Source organism: Camelus dromedarius, chromosome 31, assembly GCF_036321535.1.
Source record: "Camelus dromedarius isolate mCamDro1 chromosome 31, mCamDro1.pat, whole genome shotgun sequence".
Classification (NCBI taxonomy): Eukaryota; Metazoa; Chordata; class Mammalia; order Artiodactyla; family Camelidae; genus Camelus; species Camelus dromedarius.
In genome coordinates this window covers 8,249,776-8,273,356 of record NC_087466.1, presented here as the reverse complement: position 1 = coordinate 8,273,356, position 23,581 = coordinate 8,249,776, and the positions used below count along the sequence as shown (strand labels likewise).

The 23,581-nt window shown below is 47.3% G+C and overlaps 1 protein-coding gene across 2 annotated transcripts in view; it reads left to right on the top strand.

Annotated features, from left to right (window-relative positions):
- MYO18B (myosin XVIIIB) overlaps positions 1–23,581 on the top strand; it is a 198,572-nt gene that overhangs the window by 66,760 nt on the left and 108,231 nt on the right. For both annotated transcript variants that reach the window (XM_064481117.1, XM_031442942.2), the window contains exons 19-24: positions 5,429–5,494; positions 10,205–10,333; positions 12,085–12,228; positions 13,675–13,764; positions 22,875–22,994; positions 23,249–23,357. In XM_064481117.1, the coding sequence (XP_064337187.1) occupies positions 5,429–5,494; positions 10,205–10,333; positions 12,085–12,228; positions 13,675–13,764; positions 22,875–22,994; positions 23,249–23,357 (658 nt within the window). The remainder of the gene's footprint in view (positions 1–5,428; positions 5,495–10,204; positions 10,334–12,084; positions 12,229–13,674; positions 13,765–22,874; positions 22,995–23,248; positions 23,358–23,581) is intronic.

Here is a 23,581-nt window from a genome sequence, read left to right as displayed (position 1 = left end):
AAGACCAGGTCCTTATTACTTGAGCTGGCTTAAGCAAGATTATGAAGGAGTCAAGTTCTCTCTGCCCATTCTGTTGTCCTCTTTAGGGAGTTATGTCCTCATGCTGACCTCCCACCATTCGGGATGCCCCTGTCTCTTCTAGACACCCAGGAGTAGGCTCAGGTCTCCAAAATGACCCTGTCTTCCCCCTCTAATCATTGTGGATCCCATTCCTCTCCCAGGTTATCCCATCTGGTTGAGATGCCTTAACCTACACTGAAGCCCACCCCGAGTGACTGTAGTGACGGACTCGCAGGCTGGTTACTGAAGAGATCTTTCAGTTCACCTTGGCTGTGTCCAGATTCTGGTCCCTTCAGTCTCTCTGCTGCTGAGGCAGGAGGTGCCAAGTCTCCCACTGATGATTGAAGTGTGGGCACTTGCCCTCAGAGTGTCTACAGTGATGACTAATTTTAGCCAACCAGATCTCTGTCCCTGGGGACTTGATCTGAAGAACACAGTTAAGGAATGTTAATCTGTATTCTCAAAGGCAGCCACTCTTGTTCCATCTCCAGCCCTGGTGGACACTCTGAGTTTCCTTGGAACTTGTCTTGGAGTCCTTTCTGCTGAGAAGAGGCCCCTGGGAGCCCATGGCTGGGAGGGGGAGCTGACTGCTCTCAGGGTGCTGAATGATTATTTCAGGGCCTCTGGTAATCCCTCTGAAATTTGTTCGTCATCCTTTTTTTCCTCACCTTGCTGTCCTCCAGTTTGGGTCTACTGCTTTAATGATTCTGCATGTTTTCCATTCAATGTTAACCCACCCAGTTATACAAATGTGTGTTTATTTATGTGTTTGTTCATATCGTGTCTGCTTTGTGCCAGGCATTCTGTTTACAATCCTGAGCCAATAGAGTTGAATAGCAGAGACGTAGTCCCCGTCCATATGGAATGATTTGATGAGTGTGTAAGTGAGAGTTTCAGTGGCTTAAAGGACGTTGTTGAGAGTCAGGCTTCAGGTTCAAATCCTGGTTTCTGCCGTCTCTCTTTCCATCTATCCATGCCCCTTGATACTTGATAGCTTTATGACAGGGGCAGTATGCAGTACTGCATAACAAAGTGCCTGACACATCGTAGGTGCCCCAGCATGTGCCACCATTTTATGGAGGAGATGCTGATCTGACAGCAGCTGGATGGTTCAGTGGCGGAGCATCCAATTCCACAGCCGTGGATTCCCTGTATCACACGCCCAGTGAGGAGCAAGCTGGAGAATCACTTCCCAGCCATGGTCTTCATTGTTCTGGAGTCTTTCGCTCCTTGTCTGGCACGTTCAGCTTAACGTGAGATGTCAGACTGTATGCTTTTTGGGTGCCTCCTTGTTGAACGTTGGAGAGAAAGCTCTTTGCAAAATTCTAGGACTCTGTAAGTGGAGGCCTAGAGTTGGGTTTCTCCCAGGTACGTTCAAGGACTGATAATTTGGGCCTGGAATGGTGAAAGGTATGTCATCACTTCATGGTACCGAAGAGGGGCTTATACCTCAGGACCTCCACCAGTATTAGTACTTAGGAAGCCTGGCATGTGCCAGGCATGGTTGTAAACACATCATGTACCAGCTACTTGGAAGTAATAGCTTGTAATAGCTACTTGGAAGTCTTTGTTAAGTCCAACATCTAAGCCCACAGAGGGTTTCTACTGACTGCTTATTTGGGTTTGTCTTCTTGAGTATAGGTCACACTTTGCAGTTTCTTTGCATGTCATGTAATTTTTTATTGGAAACTGGACATTTTCAATAATGTAAAATTGCATCTCTAGATTTTGATCTTTTCCCAATTATTTAGTAATTTATCTGGACTAGATTTATGGAGTCTGTCTTTTCCATGGTATGTGACTGCTGATACCTCCGTTCAGTTCTTTTCTATTCTTGTTTTTATCATAAATTTTGGATTCTCAGGGGTTGCCCCTGCATCAGCACAGCTTAGTGGTCAGCAGCGGCTGTGATCAGATACCTTGAATCTATTATGACACTTTTATTTAATTTTTATGGTGCTTCGTGTGGGATGGGAAACGTATTAAACATTAAGGCATATATGATCGTGCCACGGGTTTTACTTTCTGTGTGACTCTTTTGCATGTTTTCTTCCTGTGCATGTGGCCTGACATTGAAGTAGGGATATATAGTTGGCTCAGGTCCTCTTGGTCCCTCCTGTGATGCGTGTAGGCTTCCAGGTTGCCAGGCGTGTATGGGAGTTTATCAGGGCCCACTGCACCTGGCCCGTGTCCTCTATCCCTTGTTATAGGGACCTGATACTCATTGGTCCATCACCTGCCCCGTCAGAATAACCATCTTAGGCCAGCTGCGCCATTGACCTTCTCCACTTGTTTGCTGCCGAGATCACTTCTGTTTCTGACAAGGATCCTGGGTGTGGGATTTCCCTGTGCTTGGCTCCATATAAGTGAAACCCTCTGGCAGCAGAGCTGAGGGTTCTCACAGCTCGTCTCGCCTAGCAGGACCACTGCAGTGGCAGAGCTTGTGGGAGTGAAAAGAGCCTCGGTCAGGATTGCCACAGACTTGTGCTGTTCTTACCTGAGGCTCAGTCGTTTTTCTTCTTCTTTTTTTTTTTTTTCCTCAGAAGTTTTTTTTTTTTTTTAATTGAAGTATAGTTGATTTACAGTATTGTATTAATTTCTGGGGTACAGCAGAGTGATTCAGTTATACATGTATGTTCCTTTTTATATTCTTTTTCCTTATAGGCCATTGCAAGGTATTGAATATAGTTCCCTGTGCTATACAGTAGGACTTTGTTGTTTATTCTATGTATAGTAGTTAGTATCTATGAATCCCGAGCTCCCGACTTAAGCCTCCCTACCCTCTTCCCCCCATTCTGGTAACCGTAAGGTTTTTTTCTGTGTCTGTGAATCTATCTCTGTTTTGTAAATAAGTTCATTTGTGTCCTTTTTTTTTTTTTTAGATTCCACATGTAAGTGATATCATATGATAATTTTTCTTTCTCTCTCTGACTTACTCCACTTAGTTATGACGATCTCTAGATCCATCCATGTTGCTGCAAGTGGCATTGTTTCATTCTTTTTTATGGCTGAGTAATATTCCATTGTGTTTTTATATGTACCACAACTGCTTTATCCAGTCATCTGAGTGATTACTAATGTTGCTACTCCATGAAGCACTCTTGAACACAACCACAGAATCTTCCAAAATAAGTGCTGTTATTTTCCCCACTTTTATGAAGAGGGGCCTGCAGCTCAGAGTAAGATGTTCATCCAGGGTCACACAGTTGCTGAGTGGTTTACCTAGAGTCTCAGCCCGGGTGGATCTGACTCCACATCCTGAGTTCTCCTCCACACACGTGCTCTGGGTGTTAACTCCGAGGTAGACTTAGGTAATTGTCACTGACTGTATTTGTTTTCCATCAACCCATCTTATTTTTGGCCAATTTTTATTTGTTTTCCTCTTGTGCAGAAAGAAAAAATGTTGTATTTTGGATATGTTGGTTTTATGCCTTCTGCTGCCTGTAGCTCCCTTGGAACATTTTTGGCTTAAATGTAATAAGTGAAAACACTGAATTTTTGGAGGAGTACTATGAAATGTTCTTCCCAGAGGTCAGAGGAGGAAACCCTCCCAGACTACAGTCTTGGACTAGACTTTTAATAAGATTTTTTTTTTTTTTTTGCTATCTTAGGACATTTTCCATGCTGCTGATGACCCATGGAATTGAAACTCATCTGCTAAATTACTCAGTCTCATAATACCTTTTGCTTCTTGAGTGTCGCAATTACTTTTCTGACAGTTTATTCTGAAAATAGACTCGGTGATTTTCAGTGAATGGAAGGTCCGCGAGGGCTAGTGTGAGGGCAGAGTGGGAGGGGAGTTGGCAGTCACAAGGGAACTAGGCACGACCTGCATTTATCCGAGGGTACAGATCTCTGGCAGGATTATTTCCGAGCTTGCAGGACTACATGACAAGAGGAAAATTCCATTAAATGGCTGGTGACTTGGCCAAGGCTGCATCCAGGAATCTCTTTGAGTGAGTTTGCTTCTCCCACATTGGGTTTCTCTACACTACCCCCGACCCCACCCTGCTTCTCCCCTCACTGGATCTCCTGTGTGGGCGTTCACTCATTCAGTCATCATGTTTATTGAGTTCCTACTGTATGCCTAGACCACGACCAGGTGCTGGAGAGGACACAGATGAGTTAAACACGGGCTCTCTCCCCCTCCCTACTCTAGGTCAGGAACACAAGGGTAATGGCCATGTCATTTCTTCAGCAAACATTTATGAGAGCGAGTCAGACCCAGACAGGTGCAGCAAGAGAAGGACAGAGGGCAGGGGAGGCTGTCACAGGAGACATGGTAGGTAAATTCCCAAGTGGCCTAGGGTCCTCTGCAGGCATCTTAAGCATGTGAAGCAGTAAAGACGTCAGTGTTGCCATGTGACCTGATAGACCTTGATTCCAATCTAGTTCTGCTCATGTGTAATGTATGACCTTGCAGAAGTGCCTTCATTTTTTTAAACTGTGGTAAAACATACATAACATAAAATTTACCATTGTAACCATTTTTAATTGCGCACTTCAGATGGCATTAAGTATATTCATACTGCTGTGCAACCATCACCACGCTCAATCTCCAGAATTCTTTCATCATGCAAAACCAGAATTCTGTCCACATTAAATGCAAACTTCCATCCTCCTCCCCCCAGCCCCTGGCAACCACCATTCTACTTCCTGTCTCTGAATTTGACTAGTCCAGTTACCTCATATAAGCAGAATCATACAATATGTGTCCTTTTGTGACTGGCTTATTTCACTTAGCATTGTGTCCTCTGTGTTGTAGCAGGCGTCAGAATTTCATTCCCTTTAAAGCTGATTAATATTCCGTTGGGTGTATTCACCACCCTGTGTTTATTTGTTCCTCTATTGAAGGACACTGGGGTTACTTCCACCTTTTGGCAACTGTGAATGATGTTGGTATGAATGTGAGTGTGCACAAATATCTGTTCAAGTCCCTGCTTTCACTTCTTTGGGGGTATATATCCAGAATTGGAATTTCTAGATCATATGGTAATTACATGAATTTTTTGAGGAACCGCCGTGCTGTTTTCCATAGCAGACACGTCCTCCATTTAGTTTTGTATCTGTGGTTTTCCCATCTATAAAATGGGCGCAGTAGTATGATGACCCACCCAGGGTTGCTGTGAGGATGGAATGAGATGGTGTCTATGCAGGTGCCAGCAGAGTGGATGGCACACAGTAGGTGCTCAGTACATGTTCATCGTCTGCACTTCCCTGGGGTGGTGGGGCTCTGTTAGCTCACAGACATGTGGGGTCATCCTCTCTCTCCCGATGTGTCCATCAGCCTATCCAGCCAGCTGATCTTCCACCCTGGGAGCCTCCTGCCTTCATTCTGCCTTCCCCTCTGCTTCTCTCTTCTTTGCAGGCCGTGGAGGAGCTCCTGCAGACCCTGGATCTGGAGAAGAAGGCAGTGGCCGTGGGGCACAGCCAGGTGAGTAGAGCTGCTTTCTTAGGCCATTCTACACATCACTTCAGGGGCCCAGAGGAGACACGACTCTTGTCTGACCTCAGCGTTCACTACTTCTGTGCGTCTCCTATTCATCGAACTGAAAACGAGGCTAGTGATTCTCTGCCCTTCCTATATGACAAGGCTGTTAAGATAAAGTGTTATAATGTGGGAGGAAATGACTTTGGAAAATATCACTCCTAGGCTACCCTCCCAGGAACCTCAGTGGTCTGGAAGGGTTAACATTCGAGACCTCAGGAGAACTTTCTGAACCTCAGAAAGGAACCTGAGAGGAAACAGCCATCTTCACTCAGAGCCTTGTACCTTTTACTTTGCAACCAGCTGTAGTGCAACTGTAGGACTGGCTGATTAGCAGCAGTGAGTGAAAGGGAAGGGCTTGGAAAGAGGGTACGTGATTTTAGAGTTGAAAGAAGTAGCTTTCTCCAGACTAGTGTTGAGCCAGAAGCCCTTCCAAAAAAGTGAAGAACTTTGCAGATACCTAATGTACTCATACATCTGTAAATCCTCATGAGGGAAAATGTAGTATTTAGGGCTCCCCAGGCTATTTGACCCTGGAACCCTTACTCTTTTGCTTTTGTGGAAGGCCCGTTACCATCTCCCAGGACAAGTGTTCCATGGGTCATGGTTTGGGAGGTGGGATACAGAGATTGTAAACTCAGGACCAGGTGGTGAGCAGGGGAGTAGGGATAATGTTTAGAAATACAAATCGGAGAGAGAAGAGACTGAAGGGCCATCACCCCACTTAGTTATCTACTGGCTGGTTAACGTCATCCAGTAAACCTTTGCCGATTGCCTTCCACCTTCAGGTCCTATGTAAACTGCTAGGTTTACTACGTACTATGGTGGAATTATTGGCCATTAGTGCCTCTTGCAATACCAAGTGACCTGCCTTATCAAACCTCTTTCTTCAGAGAGCTCACAGCCATTTACACTGATCATTGCCCCATAGACACACTAGTCTCTCCCTGCAGGCTTCTTGGTTCTGCTAAAGCCTGTGGTTAAAGCTGTTAGTCTTCCATGGTCTCTACCTGATTTATCCTGCTGGGAGTTGGCAGCGGCTTTTCAGGAGAGGGAATAAACCTGTGGGTTACTGGGCTCCCGCCACGAGCCAGGTACTAAGCTAGGCAACTTCAAGTATTACTCCTCTCTTCCCCTCGCAGCCTCCTTTGAGATAATGACAGTTTCCCTTCTTTACAGACGCAGAAACTACCTCTGGGAAGTAAGCCCCTTTTCCAGGTCCTGTAGGTAGCAGGAGTACAGCTCCCGTGCACACCTGTATCAGTCCCGACCCCAGGATCTTCTCATTTGGCTGTGGTTCTGCTGTTTATGACTGGAAAGATACAGCAAATTATTTATGCACAGGTGTTTATGATCCTGAATCAGAGGGATTCTTCAACTCCAAGAACTTCATCCCTCTAGACTAGCAGTTCTCAAAGGATGGTCCCTGGACCGGCTGCTCCAGCATCACCCGAGAGCTTTCTGGAAATAAGCTCTCAGGAGCCATCCCAGACCTAGTGACTCTGAAACTCTGGGAGTGGGACCCCACAGCCTGGGTTGTAACAAGCCCTCTACGGGATTCCAGTGCACACTCAAGTTTGAGAATGGTCTAGATAATTGCTCAGTTGTTTCATGAATACAAAAACCTGCTCTGGTGATTTCAGCAGCCATTACAGAGCAAGAGAGAAAACAGCAAGATGAGAAGTCGCTATACGCAGTTTCACGGCGGTGAGGCAGGGTGTCCGCAAACCAGAGCATCCCAGTAATGAGATATTATTATTGTTGAGCAATATTTGGCATTCACTGGGGAACTCTCAAGAGCAAATCAAGTCAGTGTGTCCTTTTGGAAGCCAGGCCAGGCAGTAGACAGATCTTGAAGGACAAGTGCCACTCCCGTGCATTGCAAGGTTCGGCACCTAACAGGTGGGGAGGCTGTGACTAGGAGGGGAGAACAGGCCTACCTGGTCCACACTCAGGCCCCACCTCTTCCTGAGGTGTGAATCCTGAGTAAATGATCTAGCTGCTCTGAGTGTCAGTCCCCCCATCTGTACAATGGAGCCACTACTTTGTGCCTCCCAGGTTGGCTGACGGAATCAGCGAATTGTTCTTTCACAGGGGTTGACTGTCATTACCTGTGGCATGCATTTGCCAGTGGGGACAAGGTGCTTGTGAAAAAGAATAACATTTGAAAGTTTAAATAAACTCTCATCTGGAAAATTACTAAAAGGAGAGTAGCTAATTTCTCAGCAGTGTCAGAGAGGAGGGCTGTTTCCATATTAGATTTCAAAACCTTGGCCTTCAGCATTTTTAGAGCAAAAATGGCTTGCATAACAGTGGCTCCCAGGGATCCCTTAGAGATGGGGATGTTGGGCTGTCACTCTCTGCTTGGGTCCGATAAGCAGCTGGACCCATGAAAAGCGAACCACTTAGATTTTTCTTTGTGATTCTCAGCCCCCGGTGCCTTATTGAGGCCTGTGCCAAGGGCCATGACATTTATGAAAAAGGTGGGATCCCACATGCAGTTGGCCTTCTGGTTGGCAATATGCTCTTAAAAGGAAAGAAAACCAAGCAAGATAAGATTCTGCAGAGGCGATGACTTATTCCCATTCCCTGTATGGTCGTTTCCAATTATCTTTTTAATGAAAGCTTCATACTTAATCAATAACGTTTTTGGCAGCACCAGCCGCCTTGTGTAATATACGGACTGGTGCTGTCATCACTTTGATCATTGATTTTTTTCATAGCAGCTTTTGGGACTCACTAGCTTGTGAAATTAATGCAGTCATTATTGAGGCAATCTGATAGGTAATGAGTCAATCATGTCTTTATTTCAATGAGGCTAATTGTCTCGGTGGCCCTGGCTGATGGGAAGTGTTCTGCAAAGTGACAGAGGGCTACAAACAGAGTTAGCACCAATTGAGTATGCTAATTTCTGTTTTCCCGCCGAGAAAAGGTTTACCGTGGGGTCGATGGAGTGGTCTTCGTTACAGAAAATAGGTTTAGGGGAATGGAGAATCAATTAAGACCCTTTGTTCCACGTGGAATCAAACTGCAGTTTGGTTTCAGATTCCTGGTGTTTGCATCGGGGAGGAGGTGGCGGGGGGAGGAAATGAAGCCTTGTGCTCATGTTGAGAATAGATGCAGGGCATGAACCCAAGGTTCTGGGTTCAAGTCTCAGCTTTGCTGATCACCAGCTACGTGAACTTGAGTCAGTGACACAGCTTCCCTGAACCAGCATACTCCTTGTCGGGCTGTTCTGGGTATTAAAATGGGACGTAGGAGAAAGAGGTTTGAAAGATATAGATGCTATGCAAATGTTAATTACATTCAGTGATAATTGTAGTCTCGTCTGGAGTCAGCGAGAGGGAAATAAATCCTGGTGTTACCACTCACTAGTGGAGGATTGTGCGCAAATGCCGTTTTTAGCCTTAGTTTCTCCCTCCATAAAGTGGGGGGATCGTCATAACTACTGTAGAAAATTATGCATGTAAAGTGCTTTATCTGCATGTCAGATAGTGAGTTCAGATCCAGAGCACAGTAGGGGCTCCCTAAATGTTAGCTGTTAGTTGACACTGTCACGGATTACTTAACAAGTTCACTGATTACGACAGAGCATTCCCAGTGCTCCTGGAGAAAGTGACCATCTTTGGGGCTGTAAGCCACATCTGGCAAAGAAATGCACAGGGCTGTCCTTAGAAAGAAGCAGCACCAGGGCATCTGCAGTGTGTCCCCTCCCCTGTCACTGACTTAGATCCCATCAGTGCAGCATCTTTCTCTTGCCTCTTGGAGGGGTGACCTCACCACATTGGCTGGAGCAGTCCTGGCCCCAGAGCTCTGGGTTCTCTCTGAAAACCCTCCTGTGTTCCCTGCAGTCTCTTCGAGGGCAGCCCTGCGGGGGGCCGAGCAGGCATTGATCACTTTGCAACAGAGGCCTTCATCCATTATTGATGAGCCACAGCCTGGAAATTGTGGACCTCGAGCTGTTTTCCACTAAGATGCCTGAGCACCTTCCGTGGATGGCACCAGTCTGGCCCCATCCTCTCCTGCCCGAGGAGGGCTGCCCTCCACTCCCCTCCCTCTCTGCCCCTCCTTAGAAGGCAGAACTGAGTATTTTGGGGGCTCTTCTTCTCTCTGATGGCCAGCGGCACTTACTGAATGAGAAGACATATTCCCAGGACTGACACCAAGCCCACTGATTCTATGTTTCTCAGGGTGGGGCCTGGGAATGTGCATTGAATGCATTCCCCAGGTGACTCTGGTGCACAGAGAAGCTTAGGCGGGTCCATCCTGCCAGTGGTTCTCAGACCAGTGTGTGCATGAATTCCCTGGGGATCGACTTGCCAGTTATGCTTCAGCAGGTCTCGGGTGGGGCCGGAGATGCTGCATTTCTACCAAACTCTCGGGCGGTGATGGTGCTGCAAATGCGAGGACCCCACTCTGCAGTAGAGTCTTTGAGTCCTTCGTCGTCTTACCTCTTACTCTCTTCTGTTAGAAAAAGGCAAAGAGGAGGCATCAGGAGACCAGATGCTTTAATCATGTAGAGCTGCAGTCTAGGGTACCTACTAACAGATAACTTCAGGTGGAGGCCAGAGAGCTGGGGTCTGAGTGGCAGCTCCCCCACCCCCAGACAGTTGGATTCGGTGGCGGAGAAGTCACCTGCAGCCTCTCTCCTGCCAGGTCTTCCTCAAGGTGGGCGTGGTCTCCAGGCTGGAGAAGCAGCGGGAGAAGCTGGTGTCTCACAGCATCGTCTTGTTCCAGGCGGCCTGCAGGGGCTTCCTGTCTCGCCAGGAATTCAAGAAGCTGAAGGTATGAAGGCCTGTGTGCCTCGTGAACCCGGCAGGGGCGAGAGATCCTGGAAAAGCACCATCCATGCTGGGCCCGGGGCTGTAACCCCTGCTTCTCACACTCGTGCTTATGTGCAAATCTCCAGTGGGATGTTGTTAACGTGCAGATTCTGGTCCAGTGGGTCTGGGGTGAGCCTGGGGCTCTGCACGTCTCCCGTGATGGTGCCAGTGCTGCCCGCCCACAGACCTACCCCGAGTGGTGAGACTTTTATCGATACTCTGTAAGCTGTTACCATTGTTTCTAGAACATTGATGTCAAATTACTGATGATGTCAGCCTTGGACAGGATATCCATGAGGCTGTCCAAGCCCTCCTGGGTTGGACATGGTTCCAGCCTGTTCCATCTCCCTAGAACTTGGCTGTCATGGGTCAGCAGACAGGGCATGGGCGGGACCTGGGCACAGAGTCCTTTGGGACCAAAGAGCAGGTTCAGGATCCGCAGGCCTGAACCACCCTTGGACATCTCTGGAGACTCAGTTTCCTCTATGTGGCCTGCACAGGGGAGAACAGGCAGCACGGCTCTGGAGACAAACAAGAACCATGTTTGAGTCCCAGCCCAACATGTAGTAGCTGGCTGCAGATGAGGTGGGGTGATGTGCACTTAGTCCCGTCTGTGGTGCATGTAACTGCTCCGTAAATCCTAGTGCCGTTACCTTAGCATTGTCATCGTTAATTACCACCTCACTGCACATGCCTCCAGCTGATGTGAATTTGTAAATTCAAGTTTATGTACTTGGTAAGAACAGAAGAAGGCAAGTACGTTAATAATTAAAACATTGTGGGCAATCTCACTGGCCCATTGCACTCCCAAGGTAGTTTATGCTTTGGGATGGTTTGAAATAAGAGATTAATTAAGAGCCTGGGCTTTGTCTACAGGAGTTCATGTCCTGACTCGGCCACTGAGAAGCTGTGTGATGCTGGGCATGTGACTCTACCTCTCTGTGCCTGTTTCCCCATCTGTAAAATGGAGATGATGATAATACCTCGTAGGATTTAGAGGGGACTGAGCTGAAGTGTGTAAGATGCTCAGGGCAGTGCCTGGCCTGTAGGAGGCGCTGTGCCGGCTGTACAGTCTTGGCTGTTGAGATGCTGGCTTGATTCCCACCTATGATAAGAATGAATTAGGTCAGTGGTTCTCAGAGCATGATTCCTGGACCAGCAGTCTCTGCATAAACGAGGGGTTTGTGAGCAGTGCAGATACTCAGACCCCTCCCCAGACTTAGAGTCAGATCGTCGTGGGTGGAGCCCAGGCCCCTGCGTTTTAACAAGCCCTCCAGGAGATTCTGATGCACACTTAAGAGTAAGGAGCATGGGGTTTGTGTTTAACTGCACCTAAAGTAATTTCTCTTCCTTAAATAGCAACTAACAGCGTAATCCTGGTCACTGTTTCTTGAGAGCATTTTCAGGGATTTTCGAGTATGGTTTTTGCCTTGCACGATGACTTTTGAACTTAATCCCCATGTAAAATGTGGCCCTGTCATATTATATTTTCTACTCCTCGTCCTGTTATTATTATTAGGCTGTGCAAGATTAAATTGTGGCCTAACGCCTGATGCCGAGAGCCTGACTTCCGAAAGGAAGCTTTTTTTTTTTCTTCCAGGCACCTAGCCCCTTGCACTAGGATACAAACCCATTTTCTCCACTGGCTTTGCTGCCCTCTGCCTCCTTTGACAGAGATGGGAAGGGCCCTCAGTTCACTCTCCTCCCCTGCAGATTCACCGGCTGGCTGCACGGTGCATCCAGAAGAACATGGCTGTGTTCCTGGCGGTCAAGGACTGGCCGTGGTGGCAGCTCCTTGGTTCCTTGCGGCCCCTGCTGAGTGTCACCATCGGGGAGGCTCAGCTCCGCGCCAAGGAGGTGGGTCTGTGGCCGGCAGGGTGCTGGGTGGCCCATCCCCTCCCCCACCTTAGTGCTTGCATCCCAACTAGTGCCCCCAGCCCTGGAAATTCTTGATCTAGGAATGCTCCACCCAGCAGCCCTTGCTGCCCCCTTCCAGATGTCCCTCTGCTCCCATGCACGGACGTGCCCAGCTCCTCCTAGGCTAGCGGGTGCTGGTTAGACACCCTCGCTCCCCCAGTGTGTGAACGCTTACTGCTTATCCAGAGAGACTCGAGGGTGGTGGAGTCTTCGCATCCTAAGTCTCCTTACCTCTTACTCTCCCTCCTACCTGATTAGCACCCAGCTGACACAGGTAACTGTTTTGACTGGTTTCTGGTTTACCCTGCCTATTGTTTCTTTCTGCAGAAATTAGCAAATACAGGCACACTTGGGAGATATTGCAGATTTGGTTCCAGACCGCCAAATTAAAGCGGGTATCACACTAAACCGAGTCACACAAATTTATTGGCTTCCCAGTGCCTATAAGTTATGTTGACATTCTACTGTAGTCTATTAAGTGTGCAATAGCACTGTGTCTAAAAGCAATGTACATACCTTAATTAAAAAATAATGCTGGAGAAAGTCGCCAATAGACTTGCTAAACACAGGCTTGCCGCCAACCTTAAATTTGTAAAAAAAAAAAAAATGCCATATGTGTAAAGCACAGTAAAGCCAAGCACAATGAAAGAGGTGTGCGTTTACACACACACACACACACACACACTCCACTTAACTAAAACTTCCTTTCTTTCTTACACAAATAGTAGCATACTGCATATTCCTCTGCAACTTGTGTTTTTTACTTAAAAACATATTTTGAGAATCATGCCATGTCCATTTTCTTGGATTTTCTTTTTAAAAAAAGTTTAATTGAAACACGTTTGACCTATAACACTATAAATTTAAGGTGCAGAACATGTTAATGGGATAACATTTATATATTGTCATATGATTGCCATTTTTGTAGACACCTTCCCTGTTCTCTTTTCCTGGCCACGTAGTACTCCTTTGTGTGTCTGTTTCATAGCTCCCCACACCGGCCTGCAGTGGGTGGGCGTGTAGGTTGCTCCTAATGGTGGTGGTGTGAGCCTGGTGCTGAGCCGCTGGGCAGGAGAGTGATAATCCGGGAGGATGAAGAGCCAAGCACCCCATCTCACTCGGGCACCCAGACTCGGGACCAGCCTGGTCCTGTTCTGAGAACTTGTGTTCAGCCTCTAGACTGGGCTGGCGTGGACCAGACTTGTATGAGCACAGAGACATTGATACTCGGAAATGGTCAAAGAAAAAGTCCCTCAGAGGCGCTTAGCTTCAGGGCATCATCACAGATAGGCTGGCTAAATAACCTGCTTCTTTCCCAGTCTTAATGAACGTGGAAGCTACCCCCGTGGTCCAGAGTGGCTTCCGTTAAGGTGTTTGTTTTTGCAGGAGGAGCTTACAATGCTGAGACAGAAGCTAGAAAAGTCGGAGAAGTCTCGGAATGAACTCCGGCAGAACACAGACCTGCTAGAGAGCAAGGTACCCCCATCCCTCCTGTGTGGGGTCCTTGTGCAGGGGGAGGTCTGTTGACGGGGAAGATGATGATGAGCCTGGCCTTGCACCATCTGCCTTCAGGCCTCAGAGTAGCCCTGTGACGTGCGGGCTGTGACTGTCCCCACTATATAGAGGAGGAAACTGAGGCTCTGGGATTTTAGCTACCTTCCAGAGACACACAACCAGCAAGTATAGAGCTGAGAGTCAAACCCATGTCATCTGGCTCCAAAGGGAAGAATTTCTTACGCTTGACTTAAAGAAGCACAAATCTCAGGGGGGAAATGACCAGTGTGACCCCAGTGAAGTAATCAACTTCTAATTGTCAAAGCACAAAATACTTGAAGATGAAATTTGCACACATGTAACTGGCAAAGAGTGCCCAGAATATGTAAAGAACTTCCTCACATCAATGGGAAAAGGCAAACACTGCAGTTAAAAAAAAAGGGCAAAAATTAGGAATTGGCAGTTCCCAGGAGGGGAACTCTTATTCCAAGGGTTCAGATGATCAGGAATTCAAATGGCCAATAAACTCATGAAAAGATGCTCAATGAACTAGCAATCAGGAAATGTGAATTAACACCACAGCACGTATCATTTCACACTTCAGACAGGCAGTTATCTCTGAAAGTCACAGCTGCCTGTACCCTGTGACCCAGCAGTTCCACTCCTAGGTCCACGAGCTGGAGAATCTTTCCCACATATAAATGAAAAGATGAGACGCTTACAGCAGCAGCATTTGTCACGGTGAAGAAAAGTAAACACCCCATTGGGAATCTACTGACAGGGTGGGGGAACACATTTTGTTAATACTAAAAGTTGAATTACCAAGGTGAAAATGAATGAGGAGGCAGGCAAACTAAGGTTCATATAGGGCAAGTCCATTTCACCACCTGTTCTTTGTAAATAAAGTTTTATTGGCACACAACCACAGCCGTTCATTTGTGTTTAGTCCCCATGCTTTCATACCACAAAAGCAGAGTTGAGTGGTGGTGACAGAGACTGAAAATATTTACTCTCTGGCTCTTTATAGAGGTTTCCTGATCCTTCAAGTAGAGATAGATGAACAAACGCAGATTGCCCTTGAAAACATAACACTGAAGGAAAATGATTAACGTACAAAATAATACCTGAAATATGTTACAGTACGTATTTTAAAAGTGTATACAATAATACTGTACATTGATGGGAGCATACACGTACATAGTTACAGTTGGGTGTTCATGGGAATAGTAATTCCAGATTCCACGTAGTGGTCGTCTCTGAGGGATGGAAGGGGACACGTGATTGGGGTGTGTGTGACTGCATGCTGGCCTCTTCTTTCTTTAACTGGATATTGAGTTCATGGGCTGGGGGTGAAGTCTTGAACCAGATGGCCCTGCCCTCAAGGCAACCATCGCAAATGACAGATTCCTACACATATTCATACAGTATAACGCGGGACGTGGTCAGTGAGCTGTGGGTAGGCCAAGAAAGAGCTGTTCAAGGAAAACTGGCTGGTTCATTCACCTCTCAGGGCTGGGACTAGGGTGAGGGGTGTGAGGCACTTGTCTCAGGCACAATTTAAAGGGCCGCCAAAAAACCCTGCAAGATAAATAATACTTAATACAATATCTTTTAAAATGTAAATGAATTAAAAAAAAATCCATGATGGGCAAAATATCAAAATTTTAAATAAATGCAGGATTTGTCGACCAGAATAGGGGTGAGGTGAGTGTTGGTGCACTCTGCATAGTAGGATCCTGTCTGTCTTTGAAATTTTGATATTTTATTCATCACAGATTTTTGGCATTAATTTTTATTTTCTTGAAGATTGCATTCATGTTTTTAATTTATCTTGACTTCTGAAGGTTTTGACGCTCCCTTAGATTTTGCATCCCTGGTGAGTACTTGACTCAGCCTCCGCTGTCTTTTCCCAGGAAGCTCTGGGTACCTCATAGGGTTCTGCTGAAGTTCACATACAGCTGATTTATTCCCTTATTCAACACATAATGTATGGGTACCTCCCATGTGCCAGGCATCTGATTGGACCCCTTGGATACAGCTTGGGACAAGGCCAAGTCCCTGTCCTCACAAAGCCTCCAGGCCAATAGAGGGAGACGGATCACAAGTAAATAAATGTGCAGACTAGTTTCAGATTGTAAAGTGTTGCAGATAGTGAGCGGAGGGGGGTTGAGTAAGGGCTAATGTTCCCTAAGAGGTCAAGGGAGATGTCTGACTTTACAGCTGAGTGATTTGATGTCCCCATCTATGTGCAGTTCCAAAGGAAGAGTAGAAATAGCAGGTGCAAAGGTCCTGGGGGCAACGTGGGAGTGATACCTGTCAGTCCAGAGCAAAACTACAGCTTTCTACACCTGCGAGGCTGTGGGAGTATTTTACGGATGGCATTGCTTGGTTGGGTTGCTGGGTAATGGTGACTAAGTAGATTCACCATCAGGCCAGCAGAGCACGTCCTGCTTCCTACGTTCACAACCTGAACTGAACCTGGCTGGTCACGTGGGGATGTGGAATGAAGTCTGGGTGGGAGGGGCTGTCTCTTTCCCCTCCTCATTCTCTCTGTGATTGTGTCCACCCTCCCCACTGAGGGTCCTCTGTCTGCTCAGTCCATGCCCACTCCCATGGTCAGGAAGGAGGCAGGGCTCCTGGAAGGAGGAGGGTCACATCTGCACATATTGTCAGGGGAAGCTGGGCTGGGATGCTCACCCTGAGCCTGTGCCCTCCTGCGGACAGGACTGTAAGGAGAGGAAATGACACACAAGTGCCTTACTTTCTCAGTGGAGTCTCTGGAGAGCCAGCAGCCTGACCCTTCTTGCTGGAAGTAGCAATGAGTAGAGCAGCAGAAGCAAAAATCGGAGAGCTGTGGGCTGTTGGAAATATCAGTGACTTCCCGATAGAAATTCCTTCCCTCTGAGCTGACGTTTGACAGTGATTCATCACGAGCTGTCAGGTTGGACTTGGGAGTTTGCGATACATCAGCTGCTGGGGGAACTTGGCGAGAGGGATGAGGTGAACATCTTTGGCATCCAGAGCTACAGCTTGTGGGACACTGGGAGGAGGGGAGCAGGAAGCCAGGCTTCTGAGAGCTGAACCAAGGACACAAGTGTCGGCACCTGCGGAATTCCCACCCAGGCTCTTGTTGTCTTTGTGTCACATGTGGTTGCAAAAAGATGCATGGAGCCTTGGAAAAATAAGATAAAATTTAAAAGCTAAGAAAATCAGAGCAAAGGGAAATAAGAGTTGAAGAGTATACAAAACCAGGGAGAGCGTTAGAATATAGAAATCTACCACTGGCCTCAGACTCACTCTCACTTCACGGGCTTTGCACGTGCTGTTCCCTCTGGGACATTTCCCTCTGCCCTCTTCACCTGGCTCATGTCTCATCATCCCTTTTTTCTTCATTCAGGTGGCACTTCCTCCAAGAAGCCTTCCTTGACCCATCTGAGGGTGGGTTAGGCCCCCACTATAGGCTACAAGCTAGACTGTGAGACCCCAAGGGCAGGGCTATGTCTTACTCATCACATCAGCCCAGCCACCCTGGTGCAGAAGAGACACACAAATGAGTGAGCAGAACCATTAACAGTGGGCTGAAAATTTGACACCAAGCCTTCTAGTGAGGAAAGCAGGATATTCTGTAGACACAGAATATGTCTCGGTTAAACACACACACACACACACACACACACACACACACACACACACACACACACACACACACACACACACACACACCACACACACACACTGCTTGAGAAAAGAATAACTTTTCAGGGTACTGAGCTATTAAAGAAGTTTTCTCCCATGAATCCTCATGGAAAGGCCACCAAAGGCACTCAGTGGTACTCACAGCAGATACAAGAGGGCTTCTGTGGGAATGCCTCTGATAGCACCGTCTTGAACTGGAAGAATTCAGCCAGGGTCAGAGCCGGGCTTTATCCAGGAAGCACCTCTAAGGACTGAGTGTTATGGTTTCTGCCTCTTCCTCCCCAGCTCCTCCGCTTTCCCCTCCTCCTCTTTTTCCTCCTGTTCTTCCTTCCCTTCCTTCCTTTTTAAACTTTGTATTAAGGCCCAACATACAAAAAAGTGCACATATCTCAACTGTGCAGCTTAATGAATTTTCACAAAGTGGACACTCCAATGTGACCAGCACCCAGAGTGAGACACAGATCATTCCCCGCTTCCCCCCATTCCGCCCCCATGCCCCCTTTCAGCCACTGCCTTCCACCAGTAACCACCAAACTCATGTATAATGTCATTAGTTTTTCCCCCTGTTTTTGAACTTAATCTGAATTCATCAGATATGTGTACTCATTTGTCTGGTTTCCTTCACTTGCCGTTGTCTGTGACATTTCATTCACATTGTGGTGGGTGATTGTGGGCCGTTCACTCTGTTGTACAGTGTTCCATTTGATACAGAGACCACTGTTTTCCCTTCTACTCTAAGTGACTATTGGGTTTTTTTTTTTGAACTGTTATGAATAAACTTGCTGTCAACGTTCTGATACGTGTGTTTCAGTGCACAGATCATGCTTTTCTGTTCAGAGTACACCTAGGAATGGAATTGCTGGGTTTTAAGTTGTTTCTGTGTCTAGTTTTCATAGATAGTACTTAACAATTTACTACAGTGTTTATCAGTTTGTGCTCCCGTGGGCGGGTGAGGTTCTGCCTGCTCCGTGTCTTTACCGGCGCCAGGTATTCTCTGTCTTTCTCATTTAGCGATTTTGGTGGCTGTGCGGTTTTATGACGTTGTGATTTTAATTTGCACCTCTTCACATGTTTTTGGCTTTTGGTCATCCATGTTAGCAAGGTGGTCTTTTAAGCCTTTTCTACTGCTTTTCTTGTTGATTTGTAGCAATTCTTTATATGCTGTGGGTGTAAGGTCTGTTTAATACAAGTAGTACAGATATCTTCCATTCTGTGGCTTGCCTTCTCTGGTGCGGTGATTTGAAGTGTTTTCTGAAGTCCAGCGTCTCTTCAGACTGGCCGAAGGGCGAGGAAGAGGTCAAAGGTTTCCACAACTCCTAAACCTGCATCATTTACGGTAATGCACTCTTTTGGTTTCGTTCTGTGTTTTTATCGATTCTCGGATGCGCATTATTTTCCACCCTTGTGCATCTCTGGGATCGGGCTGCACCCTAACAGTCAGTGGCCTCTCACACTAAAAACTGGCCACACTTTCTTTCAAATGTTCTGTAACGTGCCTCTTGCAATCAGTGGCAGCTCAGATGGAGTGAAGGGTAGCATGTTGGGGCCCAAGTAAGATCTTACTTGAAGAAAGGGCTGTAAGTCCTTCTCTGCCCAGCTGCCTCCCCCCTCCCCCCAAAGCTACTGTTGATTTGTGTTGGTTGCTTTTGCACTTCAAAGAGCATCCGAATCACCCAGAGGAGCTGTTAACCCTGTAGCCTCCTTGGTCCCATCTCTCAAGGGTTTGACTCCAGTGGGAATCTTGGAGGTGGGGGTCCTTCAGTGCTTCTTCAACAAGCCTCGTGATGACCCTGATGGAGGGGTTGTGCTGTGGTAGAGCTGTGGTTCTCGTCCAGGAAAGTGTGTCTGAACTGTGCTTTTACTCATCGTGGGAAAGGTTATTGGGGATCTGAGCGTCCTTGAATGTATGAGCCAAGGGCCGAGTAGGGCCAGGATTTGTGGGTGCCCCATCCTTGGTTTTCTTATCTCCCCATCTTGATGGTGGGGTTTTTGAGGGCAGGGCCGGCAGGCCATAGGTACTCCCATCATGAATGGCAAGTGACAGTGACAAGGGACCCCGTGTGTGCTCAGCATTTAACGTTCATCAGACTGTCGCCCACTGTTCTTCCAAACCGCACGTGGTGCCTGCACACAGGATATGTTATTTTCCTTTGACTTTATGCAAAATGTACAGAACATTTATTCATTTCTATCCCTTTCTCTCTGACAGACCCTTAGGGTCATTGTCCCTAAGTAGAAAGAGGGTTTCTGAATATTTGGCCAAGTGGCGGATCCAGGGAGGTTTTCAGAATTAGTTCTGGTTAACTGATCCTAGAGTAATCTGCGAAGGACCTTTCTGGGTTTGCTGACTGGGCTCTGCCCCTCGTTAAATTGGCTTTCATTTTGCATTCACCTAATCACTCTGGGCGTTGTGCCCAACCCTTACCTCAGGGACAAAACCCGTGGACCCCAAAAGGTAGGAAGGGAGAGGGCTTTGTGGAGACAGGGGAGGGTCAGGGGCTTCTATCTCTGAGAAAAGCATTTGTCATTTCCCCAGTATGGAAGGACTGATCATCCTTTGGGCTTCAGACTTGGGTTCTGTGGAACTCAAAATTAATGTATTAAATCAATTTTGTGCTCCCTCTTCTCAGGCCAATTAGCACAAATTAATTTCACACTAATTGGCCAAGGCAGCGAGAACACAGTCCCGGTGTTTGGAATCAATGCTGATCTCAGAGATGGGGAGTGGGGTGGGGCATGATCAGGGGGTGTGGCTGGGGGTGTGTGTGTGTGATCAGGGGTCTGGCTGGGGGTCACTCCTGGACGGCACTGGCCTGTATTCCATGGCCTTTGCAAGTGATCACTTTTCCAGCTTGAATATTTTTGCATGCCTATAGGCAAGTCTAACCCACCTAAAGCCAAGCAAGGCCAAAATTAGGAGACAATCCTGTCTCTGTGGTCGTAGTTCTTAAACTCTGTCGTGCAGACAAATCGCCTTGGAGTGTGTTGAAATTCAGATTCCTGCATCCCACCTCAGAGATTATGGTTTGGGGGATGTGAGGATCCTGGAATTTTATAATAACCATCCAAGGTCATTGCAATGAATACTCTAAAGACAACAGTGCAAGGAATAGCAAGAAAGCCGCCCCGCAAAGGCAGCCAGGAGTACGTGGGGAGGGCCTCTCCTTCTTTAACTGGCTTCAGTACTTGTATCTGACAGATCTGGGGTCCCATCCACGCTCTGCCCGTTTACCTGCTGTGTGACTTCCCAACACTCCCCTTGAGCCTCGGTTTTTCTGTTTCTGTTGAAATCTCTGTTCGGCCTGGGCAGTCACTGCTATGGTCAGCTAGATGGGAGGGAAGCAGATGGGCTGCAGGAGGGGAAAAGGTGAGGAGCGGGGACTGGATGAAGCAGCCCCAGCTCAGTTTATTTTTTGGACTATTTTTAAAAAATGTTTATTTTGTTTTATGTTTTTTTCTGATGGCAAAAGCGGTTAAGGAAGTCAACAGGACAGAAATGGCATTACAGGGAAATTGGAGTCCTTTGTGAGTCCACCCTTCTAGGTGGAAAAAAAAGAAATCCCTATGAACACTTTGGGAGTGCCTTTTTCTGTGCAAGTACAAACAAAAATGGGAACATGCCAAATGTTCTGTTCTGCAACTTTGCTTTTTCCCCTTGGCAATACGCCTTGGGGATTTTTTATGTCAGAATATGTAGATCTGCATCCTCCTTCTTCGTGGGGCAGCTGAGTGGTTTCTGAGACAGCCTGTGAGCATAGTACTGATGGAGATGAGCTCGGAGGGGCAGCTGCATCCATGCTTAAAGGGCCACCCAGTGTCCGTGTGAGAGCAGCCCGCAGTCCCCACCCCTCAGTGCCACACAGATGGTCGATGGGAGGGTGTGGCATTCGGACATCTTTATGTGCAAGATTCGTGGCCTAGTATGGGAACACCAGGGGAACAGTAGACATTGCCCAATTCAATGCATTTTACAGCTTGGGTGACCACAGCCCCAGAGAGGAGGAGCCTCGTCCAAGGTCACACCGCATGTTAATTATCACATCTGAACTTGAACCCTGTACCTTGCCTCTATTTTTTTCCCCTTTTTCTTCCCTCTGGACTTTAGCCACTGCCTTGCATAAGGGGTAGCCTCAGTTTCATGAGGACTCTTCTGTGCAAGGTCATTTCTGAGCCTCTTGGTCATAAACAGTCCACTCATACGTTTCTCTCCTCACTTTCTTTGGCATATCCTTAAACCTGGAAGGCTGTATTCTGCAGCAGCCAGACCACAGAAGTGCTGACCTATCTAATGCTTGAGGTTGGTCAGTTGTTTTGAAGAAAAAAAAAGTCAGGCAAGTGGAAATTCGTTTAAAAATAAACATTTTTATTTTTAATTTTAAACACGTTTACTGTAACTCCCTGAGATAGGACCACAGCCTTTTGAGGATGAGTTTCTGACTCAAGATCTACTTCCTTTTTTAAACCACACCCCTAACACACAACTGTATGATTTCCAGTCTTGATTTCTTTAAAGTGGAGCAAATGGCAAAGCAATTTGAATGCAGAGGCCTTAATTTTTACTTCTAGTTTTTTCTTTATAGTTTTTGCACCTACACCTATTTGACAGAATTAAGAAGAGACTTACCTGTATTCATTCCTTCCAAAGCATTCAGCCTAGTTTTCATGAGAACTCTGTCCAGTCATGTTTTACACGTTTATAGAACAGCTAATGGAATAGGTAATTGTGGCACAAACTGGTTGAGAACACACACAGTCGATGCTGGGTGTGCACGGCCATCAACTGGTAGAGGCAGATGGACCCAGGGGAACCACAGAGTGGTTTCCTGGCTGAGAGCATCCCTGGGTGGTGGTCCGTCTGTGAGTGTGTCTTACTGAGGGGGCCTATGGGCTGGTCCAGTGAGATGGCTCACTGAAGGATGGCTAAGCAGAGTTTCTACTAGAATGACTATTTTTTTTTAAATGGAGGTACTGGGGATTGAACCCAGGACCTCATGCATGCTAAGCATGGGCTCTACCACTGAACTACACCCACCCCCTAGAATAACTATTTTTAAATTGAGTGCTTACTACTTGCTAAGCACCGTGCTAAGTGGGTTATCTCACTTCAGTCTTAAAGCAGTTCTATCAGTTATCCCCCACCCATGTAAGCTTCAGAGCATCACAGAGGCATCCTATGTGGTTCAGAGTCACACAGCTAGCGAGTGTTGGACCCGGAATTCTAACACAGCGAGACCAGTAAAATTCTGATGTCCATGCTCTGAACCCCTTCCTTACACGGAAGGGTTGCCTTGTTGTGAGAACCAGTGATTGGTCCCAGGGTGGTCCTGTGGAGCATGTGAGGGGAGAAGGGGTGGCAGCCCCAACGAGTAACCCTGCTTGAACCTTCCTCATCCCAGATTGCTGAGTTAACCACAGAGCTGGCCGATGAGCGCTTCAAAGGGGACATGGCCTGCCAGGTGCTGGAAAGTGAGCGGGCAGAGTGGCTGCGGGCCTCCCGGGAGGTCCAGGAGCTAAAGGTACGTGGTTGGTGGTGGTGGGGTGGGGGTGTTGGGCCTGCTCCACTCTGCTCACACCTGGAATGCACAGGCTGACTCCCATGCTCAGTCCTGGAGGACATTTGGGTCTTCCTAAGTCTTGACCTTGAAGGTGTCCGGAGTGAAGACTGTGCAGGGGGTAGGTGGATGGCCCTGGTTTGGAGGCAGCCTGGGTGATATGGCCAGCCCAGGCCTCTGTCTTGCTCCGGTTTGAAACTTTGAAGCCTCTCTTCCAGAGCAAGCATGAGCAAGTCCAGAAGAGCTTGAGAGAAGTGGAGAAGCGTTTGGAAGAAGCCCAGCAGAAAATTCAGTTGAATGATTTGGAAAGGAGTCGCACTGGAGGAGGTGAGCTGAGGGGACCTGTGGGATTAGACACTGGTGGAAAAAGCCATCCTTTTCTCCCGTCCTTCCTTCCTTTCATTCATTCATTCATTCATTCTTATACATGGAGTGCTTATCATCATCAGCACGCAGCACTGCATGAGGGACTGAGATGTTGGCAGAGAACAGGATCAGTCCTTGCCTTCTTGGAACTGACAGTCTAGTGGGACAAGCAGACAATGAACGGA